The sequence below is a fragment of the Onychostruthus taczanowskii genome, unplaced genomic scaffold, assembly GCF_017590055.1.
Source record: "Onychostruthus taczanowskii isolate IOZ18803 unplaced genomic scaffold, ASM1759005v1 scaffold3, whole genome shotgun sequence".
In the NCBI taxonomy this organism is placed as follows: domain Eukaryota; kingdom Metazoa; phylum Chordata; class Aves; order Passeriformes; family Passeridae; genus Onychostruthus; species Onychostruthus taczanowskii.
This window is the reverse complement of record NW_024500349.1, coordinates 5,871,858-5,888,041: the sequence shown is the minus strand read 5'-3', so window position 1 is coordinate 5,888,041 and position 16,184 is coordinate 5,871,858. Positions and strand designations below refer to the sequence as shown.

General features: G+C 36.9%; 1 protein-coding gene across 2 annotated transcripts in view; it reads left to right on the top strand.

Annotated features, from left to right (window-relative positions):
- Positions 1-12,633, top strand: part of HACD1 (3-hydroxyacyl-CoA dehydratase 1) — a 12,974-nt gene extending 341 nt beyond the window's left edge. Inside the window, exons 2-7 of one of the 2 annotated variants that reach the window (XM_041408499.1) lie at positions 3,987-4,104; positions 5,314-5,332; positions 5,420-5,502; positions 8,213-8,334; positions 10,793-10,971; positions 12,422-12,633. In XM_041408499.1, coding sequence (XP_041264433.1) covers positions 3,987-4,104; positions 5,314-5,332; positions 5,420-5,502; positions 8,213-8,334; positions 10,793-10,971; positions 12,422-12,504 — 604 coding nt within the window. In that variant the 3' untranslated portion in view covers positions 12,505-12,633. Of the gene's footprint in view, positions 1-3,986; positions 4,105-5,313; positions 5,333-5,413; positions 5,503-8,212; positions 8,335-10,792; positions 10,972-12,421 lie in introns of both variants that reach the window. The other variant, XM_041408498.1, reaches the window with a different exon arrangement.
- The last annotated feature ends 3,551 nt before the right edge of the window (positions 12,634-16,184 follow it).

Sequence of the window (16,184 nt, the reverse complement as noted above, 5' to 3'; positions counted from 1 at the left end):
CAAGGAATAGAGCCGGGACGCGGGGGAGCCGCCGGCAGCGTGGCTCTCCTCGCCTGCCGAGCATTGCCTAATACGGTGCAGCGCTGCCAGCCGCCGGCGCGTCACCCCGCGCCCGCCGCGGAGGTTAAGTATAGCCGGGACCGGAATGCCGGGCGGGGGAGCCGCGTCCCGCGGCGCGGCCTCGCCGGATGCGGAGGGGGCTGCTGGCCCTCCGCGGGGAGCCGATCCTCTCCTCGGTGCCGCCGGGGGCTTCAGCGCCGGGGTCCCGTGCAGGGCGGCGCGCTCGGGTCGGTGCGCCCGGGCTGTGAGCGAGCAGAGCCCGCCCCGGCTCCCGGCTCGCTGAGCTGTCCAAAGCCAGCCCGGCCCCGGGCAGGAGCGATGAGCAGGACCGGTGGAGGAGGAAGAGTAGCCCAAGAGGTTCATTTGAGCTTGTGCTCCGTGCTGCGAGGCTTTGCTGTGAGGAAAGACGATATTTATTGTGAATAACAGATCATAAGAGCAGTCACGTTTATGTGGTTAGTGCTCGAAGCACATATTCTCACTTCTTGAAAATTTTCCCTGTTCGCTAGCTCTTGCGGAAAAAACCTCAACCTATTCATTTCCACGTGTTTAAAAGAAAGCTAAGAATGAAAAAATTTACAACTTCTAGTGTGATATTCATCATGGGAACAGTTTTACTTTGGTTACTAATGGGTGGTCTCACTGCCCTTCGAATCCCGTAGAGTAAAACTAACACGCCGCAGTTGAGGCAGGAGCTCAAGCACTGCTGGAGAAAGCCAGGAATGTGATCGTAATGGCTTTCTTCTCACTAGCAACTGTGAGTCTTGAGTATGTATTAAAGTCTGTTCATATATTACTGCAGCACTTTTTGAAAAGTGCTTTTACGTGAGGTTAATGTTACCTCATTGAATTACCAGTCTTGTGCTCCATGTGTGAATTTGCTAATGAACACTGAGTCTTGCCACTGACTTTTATATGTCTCTAAAAGATTATCGAACCATATAAGTTTTGACCTTAGGTGCTGTATCAATATCTCCCACTTCCTTCTCTCTCATTTTCCATTAATATAAAAAGAAATTAAGACATGCAAAATCTGATTTTTTTTTTTTAATGTGGAAACAGAAAAAAAAGAGGTAGGAATAAATACTTATAATCATTTATGGGTACAATTTAAGAGAAAAAAAAATATTTTAAATACAGTTACACTTAACAGAGACGATACGCAAGATAAATATTTAACTAGAACAGTATATTTGTCTAGTTGTCCAGGTAGTGCAATATAGAAAAATGTTTCTGGAGTTTTAACAAACTAATGTATAACTACATGTTAACAACCATTCTAATAAAAAAAAAACCCTGCAGCTTGTCTTTGTTTCTAAACAGATTTAAGGGACTAAAATGACAGATCAATACTCAGTCTTGCTGAAAGTCTCAACTGGAGATTCTGCCTTTATTACAGAAAGTGTTTTCCATTTCCTGGTGATTTGCAATAATCAGTATGAGGACTTTCCTGAGATCCAAAGTCAAAGCCATTGACAGCTGAATAAATCTATCTACAGAAATTTATGTCCACATAAAAAATCCTTTGAGAAAAATACATTTGCTGTCTTTGATTCTGAGTGTAGTCCAAGATTACTTCTCTGTGCAATGCTCATACTTTGGTTGTGCAATGAGATGCAGAAAATGCCGTGTTAGGTTAAATGTATTATGACTTGTCAGTCTAAGTCACATACAGAGCTGTTGCTGCCACATTTGTGCTGCCAGCTGGATGTAAACTCACTATCACCTTCCTCTTGTCAAACACTTCACTGTAAAATGAGGCAGCTCTACTGTGAAAGACTGCCAGTGATATTCCAGTAATTCTCCGTTTCCACAGGGGTTGGAGACAACCTGAAATAAATGCACTCATATTTAAAATCCATTATAAAATCTAAGCAACACTTGTAGGGGAAAATTTTGGAGCACTGACAGATCAGATTCATGGGCTTAAAGTAGAAGGGATCAAAGAGGGGAATCATTCCTGCTGTGTGGGGAAGCCTGGCTAGCTCTATGTGAGTCTGAAACGCTGTCATGAAGTGCTGGAATGGGGCACACCAAGTGACTGCATAGCAGTGGCCGCCGTGCGCGGGAGCTGTTAGGGCTGATACTGAAATCCGTGCCATGCGAGGTGAGCAGGAGTTGTCAGGATCCAGGCAGCTCCCATGATCCTACACCAGGGGGGATCTGACCAAATATTACTGTTTCCAGGTACCCTGTTTCCAGTGCTAGCCTATACCTTATGCTCAGGGAGGACTACAAGAGGATGAGTTAAATATTGGTCCAAATGTTTATGTAAATATTTCTCTGAATGTTTATAATCTCTCTGAATCTGTCTCTGATTTCTGAAGCCCTTCTGCTTTGTGACTTGGGCCCTTCCTTAGCCAGAGCTCATGTTGCTGTAGAATATACTTGCTATGGCTTTGTGGAGAATGAAAGGACTGAGTAATTGTTCCCAGCAATTTCAGAGAAGACATTAAACTAAAATTTTTGTCACTTTTGATTTTTATTTTTACCTCTCAAAATAGCCATCCATAGCTCTTGTTATACCTATGTCTATGTTAAAGAATTTTTGTACTTTCTTAGTTTTTTTGGATTGAAACCTGAAGTTTTCAGTCTCCTTGCTAATGTGGTGTTTTAAGAATGAGATATAGGTCTGAAAGGCTGAGAGAGTTGGGTTTTTTCAGTCTGGAGAATGGAAGGCTCCAGGGTGACATAATTTCACTTCCTGACGGAAGCCCACAAGAGAGCTGGAGAGGGACTTTTCACAAGTGCTTATAGTGGTAGAATTAAATAGAATGGGTTTGAACTGAAAGAAGGCAGGTTTAGATTAGATATTGGAAAGAAATTCTTTACTCAGAGGGTAGTGAGGCACTTGCAGAAGTTGCCCAAAAAACCCCTGGATGCCCCATTCCTGGACGTGTTCAAAGCCAGGTTGGACGGGGCCCTGAGTGACCTTGTCCAGTGGAAGGTGTCCCTGCTTACGGCAGAGGGGGGTGGAACTAGATCTCTAAGGTCCATTCCTACCCAGTCAATCCCATGATTAAGGAAGATATAGTACACTGTTTTCAGAATCCTTATTATATAAAAATGGGTTTATTAGATGGAAGGAATTCCTCATGCCTTGGATTATTTTGGAGAGTCTGTGCAGGTGGTGGGATCAACCTGCAGTTGAGATGTTTATTTTTTATCTCAGTTTACATGCTAAATCTCAATATAAGTTTTATGTCAAATTCGACTATAATTAAAAGATACTGTTACTTTTTCTTTCCTTTACTTTGGAAGGGTTATTAGTTGTCATCATTGTTCAGTTTCCTAAAAAAACCAAAATAAATTTATCCAACCCCCCAAATGTGCTAGTTAAATATGTCTGCATCTTGAAGTTAGGAGCATAGGACACCCATCTTCCAGCACTTTGGAGCCTGATATTTAAGTTAACTTTTAAAACACTTCTCAACACTTTGGACAACATAATTGTAGTGGTACCTTTGTTTGTACATTCGCAAACAGGAGCATTAAAATGTGCATAAATTGCAGTCCTTTGACAAACTTGCAACTCAAACAGTGACTTCAGTGCCAAGCTCATCATGTGGTTTCAAATAACAGTATTTAATAGTCAAGATGCATGAGGATTTAATAGTAAAAATACGTAGTCACTGCTGGAGAAAAGTCTGATGGATGGGTGGTTTTGGGGGGTTCCCTCAATTAAGTCAATCCTCAGAAGGCAACAAGTTGTTCTCCATTACTTTCCAAGTAAAGAGATGAAGTGTAATGTTTACATAATATTATATACTATTTATGTCTAAAGACATTTTTTGATGATCTAAGAACACCGACAAGTGAAGAATCAAAGTTAACCTGTGAAGAAAAATACTCTACTAAATTATTTACGATGGATGGATATTTTTAGAATTCTAATTTGAAATGTATCCATTCTCTTTCTTTTATAGGTGGCTGGTATTAGGTATTGCCATGGTGCGGTTTTATATACAGAAAGGAACACATAGAGGCTTATTCAGAAGCGTTCAAAAGACGCTTAAATTTTTCCAGACATTTGCTTTGCTTGAGGTAAATTTTAAACATTAGTTTGCTTTACTGGATGCTGCATATCATAGACAAAATACATTATTATCCTGAATTTAAAATAAAAATATTATATTAGTACTAAAAGTCCTTTTTACTTTATTATTTAATGAAGTTTTGGGGGTGGGACAAGGTAATTACTTGAAAGAAATCAGCATGTGTTTTTCAGACTTAATTCTAATATTTCTTTAAATCAGTGCCTAGGAACTGCTTTGATTTGAGAGTCTTTAATGCAAAAGGCAAAATCTTGAAGGCATTTCAGCCAGCAGATCAGCCCTCTAGTGTAGTAGATGTCACCATCTCAGAGATTATAGCTTACCTTATATTCTTTATACTGGACTTACTATCCTTCTGTGCCTTTCCTGCTTCTGCTTATTTCAAGACGGGATTCACACACCCTATATAATCCATTACAACGAGGTCTGTGCAAGATGTGCAAAGTATTCTTTAAGTAATACTTTTGCAAACTATGCACTAGTGGTCTCAGTTCTGGTACATCTGTGGAATGAAGCTTTATCGCTGGGTTTATGGAGCACTTCCAGGCACAGGAAAGAATGTCTATCTACATTTTAATTTTTTTTCTCAATCTGCCTACAATGTCTCTAGTTCAAACAACTGTTAATATCATGTCACCAGCTGCATATAGGCTTTTGTGCTGTTAAACTTTCACTGTAAGTAATTCTATTCAAACCTGCCAAAATAATTAAAAGCACTTCATTTGATAAACATTACTGACCAGAAAATACACTGTATCTAAAGCTTCATAGCTATCATTGACAAAAGTATAATAATGTTATTAATCTGTAACGAATGCAGAACATTTTAAAATTGCTGTGTGTTTAGCGTTCCTTATGTGACTTCCTCTACACTGTCCTGTAAAATTCTTCTTTGAGTAAGGTAAAGGAAGAGAAGCTTACCAGTTGAATAAATTGCTTTGTAAGTATCTAAATGTCTAATATTTACAATTAATTTGGAAAACAAATGTCTTTCATGTATTTGCATAGCTCAGACATTGAGACCATCCCAACACTGACTGCCAGGGCTCTGCCATGTATTTATTTATTTTTAAGACTGTTAGTGGGAGACAAAAACCAGAATTGAGCCTAGGTTTATATTAATATCAAAAGGCCTTATTTATAGGGTAGCTAGTAACATGCTGCACATCAGTAACCTCTGACTTATTTTTATTTACAGGTAATCCACTGTGCAGTTGGTGAGTTCTTTGTTTTAGTTTCTCCTGTAACTAGTGAAAACATGAATTGTGGAGCAGAGATAACATGTTTCTCTTTTCAAGGAATAGTTCGCACATCTGTGCTTGTGACTGGGGTCCAAGTGAGTTCAAGAATCTTCATGGTGTGGTTCATTGCACACAGTATAAAACAGGTATGTGTCTGAGCAAATTATGTTTTGGTTGCTTTCAAGGAGAAGCTATTACTACAGTTCTCATTTCAGAAGGAAGACCAAGGTAGAAATTAATTATATTCCCGTAGAGAACGCTTACATATTTGAGTGCAAGTTTGGAAGTTAGGGTTACAAAACAGAATTTGTGTGATTCTTGCCAGGAGACAGAGTCTGGGTCTAAGCTGTGAATCAGCAGTGTTTTCAGCATCATGCCTTCTGTGGTCTGCCTAAATGAAATCAATGACTACTCCTATCATTTACAAGCAAAACTACCCTAGTGTTAACAGTTCCCTTTCAGAAATTTTAATTAGCACTTGCTGAATTATTCTAAATAAAAGGTGAATTTATGTCTTTAAATTTATGTCTTGAATTCACATGGATAAATATGGTTGTGATTTTGCTATTTTTTTTAGAAACCCTCTCAAAATTTTAATGTTATGGTAATCTTAACATTTGATGACATCCAGTGTGTCACAATGGCACTTAAGCACCTGTGTAAATGAAAATGGCTTATTTGCCTGGCTTTGGGTAGCTGTTGTAAGGCTAGTGATCCATTAGTGGAATGAAGCAAGCAGTTCACAACTAGTAGTAGGTCATTAGGTTCAGTTTGTGAGGTGTGCTTTCTATGAAAGGCATGTAAAAAAATTAAGTGATAGGTTTTGTGCTCCTGAATTTCTTCAGAACTTGAAAAGCTGAGCCATTAAACTGTCTCACCAGCAGATGGCAGAGGCCTTTCTGCAGATGAATTATCCTAGCACCTGCCTCAGTTATCAAATCTTCATTTCATTTCACAAGAGGACTTGTTTTCTACACTGCATTTTTTCCTTTGACATGGAGTAAATTCAATAGGCTTTTCATAGTGTTAATTTTTTTGTTCTTTTTTCTTGTGTTGTTTGTTTTTTCGGTTTGTTTGGGGTTTTTTTGTTTTGGTTTAGTTTGGTTTGGGGTTTTTCTTTTTCTTGTAAGCTAACTTTTTATATTTTTCTGTAAGGCAAAATGTCTCAAAGATTAACAAGATTCTTATATTGAATATTTACACGTGAGCTGGATTATAGCACTGCATTTTGTCTTTTTTTATTATATGCAGTAGACTAAATCTTAAGCATATCCAGCAATTTCTTTTATTTCGTCTATCTACACTACTGTAGGCCAAGCTGTGTCCAAGAAGAAATACGTTTGAATGTGTCTCTGATTGTATTTCATGCTGCTATTGCTTAGCAGGCATGAATGTTCAGGGTCACTTTAGGTGGTGAGAGGCACGTCAGTGATAATAGCCAGATCCAGACCTCCCCACTTGACTGCAGATTTGCAAGGCAGCAGATTGGAATTCTCTGCATACTTATTTAAAGCTCTTCTGCTTGGATTTAGCATTGTGACATGAATCCAAGTTTGAGTTATCAATGTTTGTCTCTAATTGCATGAGGCAAAGGACAGCCTAATTCTGTCTTTACCTTTGCGTATCTGTTTGGGTGTCTTTGCACTTCAGTTGCTGCTATTTGTTTGTGATTTTGGTGCTATTTTTGTGTCTCCATTTTCTTTATGAGGTTGGTGAGATCCTTCTGCTAAAATTGCACCACCTTTGACTGACATATTGAGGGTATGATTTTATGAGCACTTATAATTTTTTTTGACTTTTGTCAGAGTCCTGGATTTTCAGCATCTTGGAGATATATTAAGCTTTGTCACCATGTTGCATTTTATTTTGAAAAATCATTTCCCTTTTTTATAATTTTAACAAAACTTGTGTTGCTTTATTCTATTTCAAAGACATCCCTGGAGCTTTTCAGCCTTCAGGCATAAAAGTGTATTACAAAATTCCTCCCCTCTTAAAGGAAAGAAAATTACTTGTGTGTAATTCTTCCTCACAGAAGGTAGTGTTTGTAATAGATCCCCAGGTGCCTTCTTTGTATTTGGGGACTTTTGTTTATTTGTTCGCTCAGAGTGAAAAATAACTGGTGTTTTGAAGCAGCAGAGATGTGCTACTTACTGATGAGGCAGTTTAATGACTCAGAACTTAAATCTTACATGGGATTGTTGAGTGAGTTTACCCAAAGCTCCTGATCTACCAACTACTCTTCATTTAGTGAGCCATCTGTGCTCCAGCTTCTTAACTATCTCAGAGCTCCCCGAAGTCTGCCAAACTGGATCATCTGTGACCAAGTTCCAGTTAGTAGGTTATATAAAGCAATTCCTTTTGTCTAAAGTTTCATGGAGATGTGCATTATATATTGAAGAAGAAGCATATTAAAAAGTAAGAGAAAATCTAGGAAAAGAAGTAGTGAAATGCAGAATGATTAAAAAGTGATTATGAGAAGAACATACCTTCTGTAGCATTTTGTTGTTCTTGTTGTTTTGAGGAAAAACATAAACAAGTAGGTAAACTACAAATAGAAGAGGGATAGTTAGATAGTTTAGTGCCATGTAGGAAGAGAATAAAGAGGAAGAATAAGCATAATTATAGGGTTTTATATTTTGATATTTGCATAATGGATGAAGATTGTTCAGTTGACAAATGTCTGTATGTTAGTAAACACATATGATAATGGTTTCAGCATATCACTTTTGTGCCAAAATCTTCTTCCTTTACAAGGTATTAGTTCTGTTCTATATATCTTAAAGAGAAGTCTATTGCAGTTTGCACAGAAAAGAAGCCTAAGGGTGAAGAAAATGTTGGTTCTTTATACTTCTGCAGATCCAGAATGAGGAGAGCGTTATTCTTTTTCTGGTCGTATGGACTGTGACAGAGATTACTCGATATTCCTTCTACACATTCAACCTGCTCAACCATTTGCCATACTTCATTAAATGGGCCAGGTGGAGATGTCTTGCACTTGAGTTTCTCATGATTCTGTGCATGTTGGTTTCATGCATGCTGAACTAACACACAGGAGAGCAGGTGTTTGAGCTTTGGTTATGTGTCAGCAAAGTGCAAGTCAGTTGCTTTCTGTACTTGGGATCGTTGTTGCTTGGTTTAATATGTTAAAAATATTTTAGCTGAGGTTTTTGGAGTATGGTTTTTTCTTTGTTTTCTGTGTCTCACAGTTTGAACTCTGCTTTCCCTTACTCTAATTCTTTTTTTTTCACTTACTCTGATTTTTTTTCTCTATCTTTTTAATTTTATCTCATCTTTTAATTTGCAGTATGACTCTTTACGATATTCTGAATACAGTGCCCAAAATTAAGCACCTGTGCTAGTCTTTGTGGATGTTAGTTTTTTGAAAATGTGGGAGTTGTTGTCACTCAATCTGTCTTATTACTTTGTAAGAAGTTCTGCTTTATCAGAGCTTTTGTAAGATTGTATCCTTGTAGTGAAGTTAAATATTGACTTAGTTTAGGCCACCAAAAATTGAGTTCCAAATCAAAACTATTTTGATTTTGAAGCATTCTTAAGGCTGGACACTAAATCACATACACTACAGAGACTGTGTATGTTTATCAGGATACTTAACTGGAATAGTATTCTATGTAGTCATTATTGGAAAAATACATGTAAGGCAGACTTATTATGTTAGAAGAATAATATCTAACCTACATTCAGCACAGGCGACTCTTATTTAAAACAGTTTGTTTGTTGTTTTCCTTTATTTTTGTTTTATAGATGATGCCAGTTTGATGCTTCTAATGCACTTCTTTGATATGTCTGATGTTTATGTCCATTCTTATTTCCTTTTTGCTAGTGCCTAAGTGAGAGACTTGTCTAAGCACTAAATGACAAACTTAGAGATAGTCAGATTGGCTATGATCAGTAGTTTTTTATACAGACTTCAGAAAGAGAAATGCACTCAGAACAAATTACATTGACAGATAATAATTTTTGCCATCAGGTCAGTGTGCCTTGAATAACAGAATTTTGTTTCCTTAATATAGACAGTAGGGAAAACCAACATTCTCACTGAAAAGACATATGGTGAAATATTAATATAAACAAAACATTTGAAAATATATTATTTTTTCATAGAGTCTAAAATATCCCTTCAAGATTTATGGATAAACAAACAGCACAACTGGGCATGAATTCAGTACCAAGAGTGATGGAAATTCTGATCTTTAGCTTATAACTGTATAGAGACAAACAGTATGTAAGGCATTAGTTCCTTCTTATCTAATCTGCATTCTTGCTGCCAAGCAATAGGACAAGAGGCAAAGGGCAGAAACTGATGCACAGGAAGTGCCACATGACTATGAGGAAGAACTTCTTTAGGGTGCAGGTGACCAAGCACTGGAACAGATTGTCCAGAGAGACAATCCAGTGTCTCCCTCTCTGGAGATGTTCAAACCCATCTGCACACAATGCTGTTCCATGTGCCTTAGGAAAACCCTGCTTGAGTGGGGAGGCTGGACCAGATGAGTCATTGTGGTCCCTTCCAACCTGAACTATTCTGTGATTCCTCTCATCTGTGAGTCTTTTAAGTCCTTTTGCTTCTAGGAGGATTTCATGCTTAGTTGCTGCAGTTTTGGATCTCATTTCTTTTGGTCAGAGAGTGCACATTGTACCTTTCTCTTTGTGTGACAGCTCTCATTGCTGTTCCCTATATGAACTGGAGAATTGTTCTGTAGGGGAACCTTGCATATCCGTGGTGCACTGTGTGACAGGACAGCACATAGCCTATTTCTTGCAATTTTAATTTTGTCACTGCCTACATGGCCTTTGGCATTCAAACCACATTTTCTTTCAACTGGATGCTTTGCCTTTTATTTGAACATCATCTCACTTTAAAATGGATCTGATAAGTTTCTGGCACTGTAATTTTCTCTTTTTATTCCAATTTCCATTAGTGGTGAATGTAGTATTCCTATGTTGTAGCAAGCAAAACAAGCTCCTGATGCTTTTCAACATTGTCATTATCTTCAAGCAATTTGTAGTACATACAGTTGACACAGTGTGTGTGCACTGTGGTGAAAATATGTAGGATCATCTGAGATTAAGTCCTGGTCTGAATCCTGTCAGTGACAACAGGAGTAAGAAAAGTACATTTTAAAAAAATCATTATTGGAGACTAAAAATTTGAGGGTTGTTCTATTAGAAAGAGATAAAAACATTCTGATACTTCACTGTTTTTTAAACAAAGCACTGAGGAAGGTATTCTCTTGTCAATATAAGCAACTCTACCAAAAGTAACTGAAACTGATGTTTTGTGTCAAGTTAGGCTGTGATCCCTGATTCTGGTGTAGGAGCTACTTTAAGACATTTCTGTGCCATTAATAATAAGAGAAAATTTTAATTTTATGGAGTGTTTCTCACAAGGTTTTTTAAAATTATTTTTCAATGCAGATACAACTTTTTTATCATTTTGTATCCTGCTGGAGTTGCAGGTGAACTGCTAACCATATATGCTGCTTTACCCTACGTGAAGAAAACAGGAATGTTTTCACTGAGACTTCCCAACAAATACAATGTCTCCTTTGACTACTATTACTTCCTTATTATTGTCATGTTCTCCTATGTGCCATGTAAGTACTGTTTAACTGTAGAAACATTTTAATATCATAAAAATAAATCTTCAGCGATGCTATAAACCCTGCCAGTATTAAAATTTGCTGAACACTTTCTACTGGAAGAGCCTGCTTTCTGTTGTGCCAAGCTTTACTGTGCTTTAGTTGGTTAGGCAGAAATTTTCTGTCCTGTTATCTGCTTAGGAACATAATCTGTCTTTAAAATTTCAATGAAAATGCTAAAATTATTTCTCAGACTTGGACAAAGTAAGAAAAGTTTTTGCTTACAGACAGAAATGTCTGTATGTGTGTTGCTGAGACTTTATAGTGCCTCTCCCACTTTGAAGTAATGACTTTAAAACTTTTAACTGTAAGTTGTGCCAGAGATTTGCTGTGGCTTGTTATTACTAATAACCATTTACCTTGGAAAAACCATCATTCAAGTGTGCTCAGGAAAAACTTGAAGCAGTATTCTCTAAGATTTCACTTTCACAGAAATCAACCCCCCCCTAAACCTCTCTGAACATCTGCAGTCCTTGGCTTAATCAGTTTGTCCTTGTACTTGTGCATGCCAGAAGCCATGGAGGTAACAGCAGAGAGACTATCTGTCTTTCACTCCCAGTGCTATTTCCACTGCTACCTAAGTAGTGAAGACAAGGAGAAAGCAACCGGATATTCCACCATGAATAGGGCTAGACTAAACTAGGCAAATGTAATATTTTAGATACTATTATTAATAGAATGTATAATATCTTAAAATAATCTGTACATTGAGACAGCAGATTAGAGAGGGAAATTGAAAAGCAGGAAAACTGAAGTTAAAGGGTCTGTGATCTCCATTCATGAAAGGTATTCATTTGGGAAGGCAACATTCAATATGGACTTTTACAACATGAACACACACTTAAATTTTTTGTCCCAAGAAGTCACGAAGGCCAACAAGAGAGATTTATGTCAACAAAAAATACTCTAAGGTATGATAACTTACTAACAGTTTTATATCTGTTTATGTAATAACACTTCAGGTATAAATCCAGTTTTCTAGCCATTAAATATAAGGATCTACTGTCAGTAGGACAGTAATATTATAGATGACAGAGGGACAGCAAAGAAGGATCTCCTTACTTCAGACTTGAACAAATAGGGTAAATTTGTATCCTCCTCCTAGTCTTCAAAAATGCTTAGGACAGATTTGAAGTCTTCAAGCACTACCAGAATGTGGTTAAATCCTGTTTCTACAAGGAAACTGTTGAAGTTCCTTAAACACAGGTATTTATTCAGGGATAAATGAGCTTTGAGTAATTACTGTTTTTAAATGACTGCAATGTTCATGACTTGTTATTATTCACCTTAATCAACTCAACCACTGTGTACCATAATTTTTACTCAGTTCATCATTCTGTAAAATAGTGGTTTTCCATTATGGGATTTTTCCATCTAATTTGCTTTCTTTTGTGCTTTGATCAAGTATTTCCACAACTCTACTTCCACATGCTGCGGCAGAGAAGAAGGGTGCTTCACGGAGAAGTGATTGTGGAAAAGGATGATTGAATCAAGCTGTGTAACCATGGTGCTTTTAGTGGAAAGGAAGAGAAGAGAGGGTAAAGACCCAAAACTTCCTCTGATTTTTCTGAGTCCAAGTTTTAAAACATGGAACAAGAATAAACAACTGTGCCTGTGCCTGTGGACTGTATTATTTTTGCAATTAATGTATTTTGAGATCTACCTTTTCATCCTCAGATTCCCTTTGGTTTTTAATTGTTCATTTCTTCAAAGAAATATTTTCTTATTTTCAATAAGTTGACGAGTAGCATTAAGAATTAGAATAGTTGGCTACTGTGCATTCTGTTCTGAAAATTCTGTTATGACCTGTAGTCATTATCAAAAACAGAAGAGTTGATAAGCTGTACTGAAAGTGAGTCTTCTGGAAATCAGAGTGTAAATTAGGTAATGATGTTTTTCACAGACTAGGTGAATTGAATGGTATTTAAGCTTTATATTAAGTAATACCTTTCCAATTATAAGTACTGTAGCACGTTGTTTAACGTTTTTTGAATTACAGTATCACATGCAGAATTCCAGAAGGACTTTTGAAAAGAGTTGAATTCTTGATTGTCCGTGCAAATTTAGACCACCCTGTATTTTCATTTGTAATTTTAAAGATACTTAGGGTAATAGATATAATATTAACTGGTTAAAAGCTTGTGCTGAGGAGAAGACAGGATGTGCCTACCTTTCTCTAATCAGTGGCTGGAATGGGACTCCTTTGCAGTGCAAAGTTGATTGTCAGCATGTTTCCTATTCTACATTTATGTTATGTATGCAGAAAAATCAGTATTGCATTGAAAATCTGTAGCTATGGTGAGATATTTGACTTCTTTTCAGTAGCTCAGTGGGATAAAATATATTTAAAATATCATCTTAAAATATAAATTGTGCTTTGATTCACCCCATTGGGCAATTTTAATTGCTTCCTCCCCATTAATTGTTTATACTGTGTTGACATAATTCTATTTCATGTCTTCAATAATTTGCAGGAAGGATCTATAGTATACTGATAGAAGTTACAGATGATATTATACTATATGATACTTGAGTGGGAGAGGTCCAACAAATTAGTAGATTTTGATCTAACAGCCTAGCAGATTTAGAGAAAAGGTGATGCATTTGAGGAAACTTGGATACTTAGTGAGAGAGAGAAGATTGAAATGTAGTAATGTGGTACGAAGCCCTGAAAATGTAGGCAGCAAACCTGTCTGTTTCTGGCTTCACTGATGTCAAAAGAAGTGTGTACATTTGTGGAAGAGCTGCATCAGGCAGCTGTAAATCAGAACACTTGTGGTTGCTGAGGTAATTTCTGGAGTACAGTCTTATATTTTGGCTACCTCAGGGGTGAAGAATTGGAGAATCTTCTGAAAGCTCAGAGAACAATAACAAAACTAGTTGAAGTGAGAAAGAAGTCGGAAAGATTGAGTTGCTAATATGTGTAATTTGTTCTATGATAAATACATGGAAGAGCTTTTCTAAGTATGGAGGTGTAGCTATGATGAATTTGGAACAAGGTAAAGAGCCAATGAATATCAGAAGAAAGGTCCTACTGATTAGATCAATTATGGAATGACACAGTAAGGCTTATCAATGCATGCAGTGTCTTGGAAGGGTTTCAGTTAAAGCTGGCAAGAGATTGAACCACATATTTGAATAGGCAGTTTCCATTTTTAGCTTCAATGATACTATGGTAATACCACTTTTTTGAAATTTTTAGATATGCCAGAATAAGGTGTATCAAGTAATTTAATAAAAAATCAAGGATTTGCTATATCCCTAACTTTTAAATTGTGCCTTGGATTTCTGATATTTATGTATGTCTTCATTACATGTAAATGAGTTTCCTTTTATGTGACAGATGCATAGTGAACTTGAGACAGAACAGTTGTATTTCTTTAAATTTTAAAAGGTATAATCTTTATATTCCTTAAATTTCACAAAGGTGCTCTAATTTAACTTACTACTTCTGTTTTATATGCAGCTAAAATTATTAAAAGTTTAAAATATAAATCATATTTGCAACACTGCATCACAAAATAGTTGTGTTACATGTGTTCAGACTAGCAGTTGTATGTGTCCAGTATTCTTTCAGTACTGTTTTATAAACTATGAGGAACATATGGGCAGTTTTGGGAAATATATCTCCATTAGCAAACAGAATAGTGTGATGAAATACAAAAAACTAAGATTATATTAAGTTCTTTGTCTCTTTTTTACTGTTAGGACAGCTCACTGAAGACCATAGCTATCAATTAATTGAAAATGCATTGGATACCTAAGGATGTGATTTTGAAATCCTTGATCAGATGAGTGTATCCTGTAGATAATATTCTTACTAAAAGGAATACTTGCACCATAAAAGTGTATTATATTTTTTTTCATTGTGGCCTAAGGATATTTTCATATGTTAATGAAGGACCTATTTTTATATCCTTTTGTACATATGACATGAAAAAAAAAAAACCACTGTTTGCTACAATCTTGGGTTGCACTTCCATAAAGCATGGAATGTACAAGGTAATGATACAATTTAAAACTGAATTTAAAGTTACAAAACAGTCTTGCTAAATAATTAATTAATAAAAGTAAAGCCAAAAATTACTCACAGTAATTTTTGAAACATTGAAAAGACCAGAGAGATTGCCATGTAGATTCATTTACATGACATTTACCTAAAAAAAGTAAGCAACATGTTCTTTTCTTCCTCCTGTTTTTTGACTGAAACCTTTCACTGAAGCCTCCTTTTCACAGGATCAGTAAGGTTGGAAAAGACCTCCAGGGTCACCAAGTCCAACATTTGACTGAACACCACCACATCAACTGGACTATAGCACTAAGTGCCATGTCCAGCTGCTTCTTGAATGCTTCCAGGGGTGGTGACTCCACCACCTCCCTGGGGAGCCAGTTCCAATGCCTGAGCAGCCTTTCCATGGAGAAATTCTTTCTGATGTCCAGTCTGAACCTCCCCTTACACAGCTTGAGGCCTTTTCCTCTTGTCTGGTTGCTGGTTGCTATTCTGTTAACATATCTTCTGAAACATAGTGAGATTTGCAGGTAAAATTTTCTTGCTATTGACTTCAGATGAGCTAGGATTTTATCCTAGGTAGCTATATTTAAATTTCAATATACCATCTTGAAACATTTAATTAACCTGTCAAATGGACATTAAAACTTAAGTATGATTTTCATATGGTGCTCTCTTTCCAACTTCTTTTTTACATCTGTCTTTTTGTCTTCCTCTCTGCAATATTCCTAGTTTTCTAAAGCATTTAAATCCTCCTGCTTACGTAAGATTAGGAATGTATTCAAACATCAGCATCTCTAACGTTTTCATGTAGTCTTTAACAAATTGTCCTTATACAGGTATTTTCTTACTTGCTCTATATAGGCCTTCTGAAATGATTTCATATAGAGCATGGCTTTATGAATGTTTTTGAATAGCAGTATATAGAAATAGGGAGATTCCTTTTAATCAGGAGACTTTTCCTACTATTGTTATTAACAGAAACCATCTTTTGTATAAGCTCTACCTGAAACCAACTTGATTTCTTGAGATTCTCTCCAGCACTCACATACTGTGAAAAGCTGTTTTGGGACAGATTGTGTTGTTTCACAGCTAAGCCCAGAAAGTTTGGAGGTCAGATCCCGGCTCCAGGGCATGGGCAGCAGCAAGGAATATGATG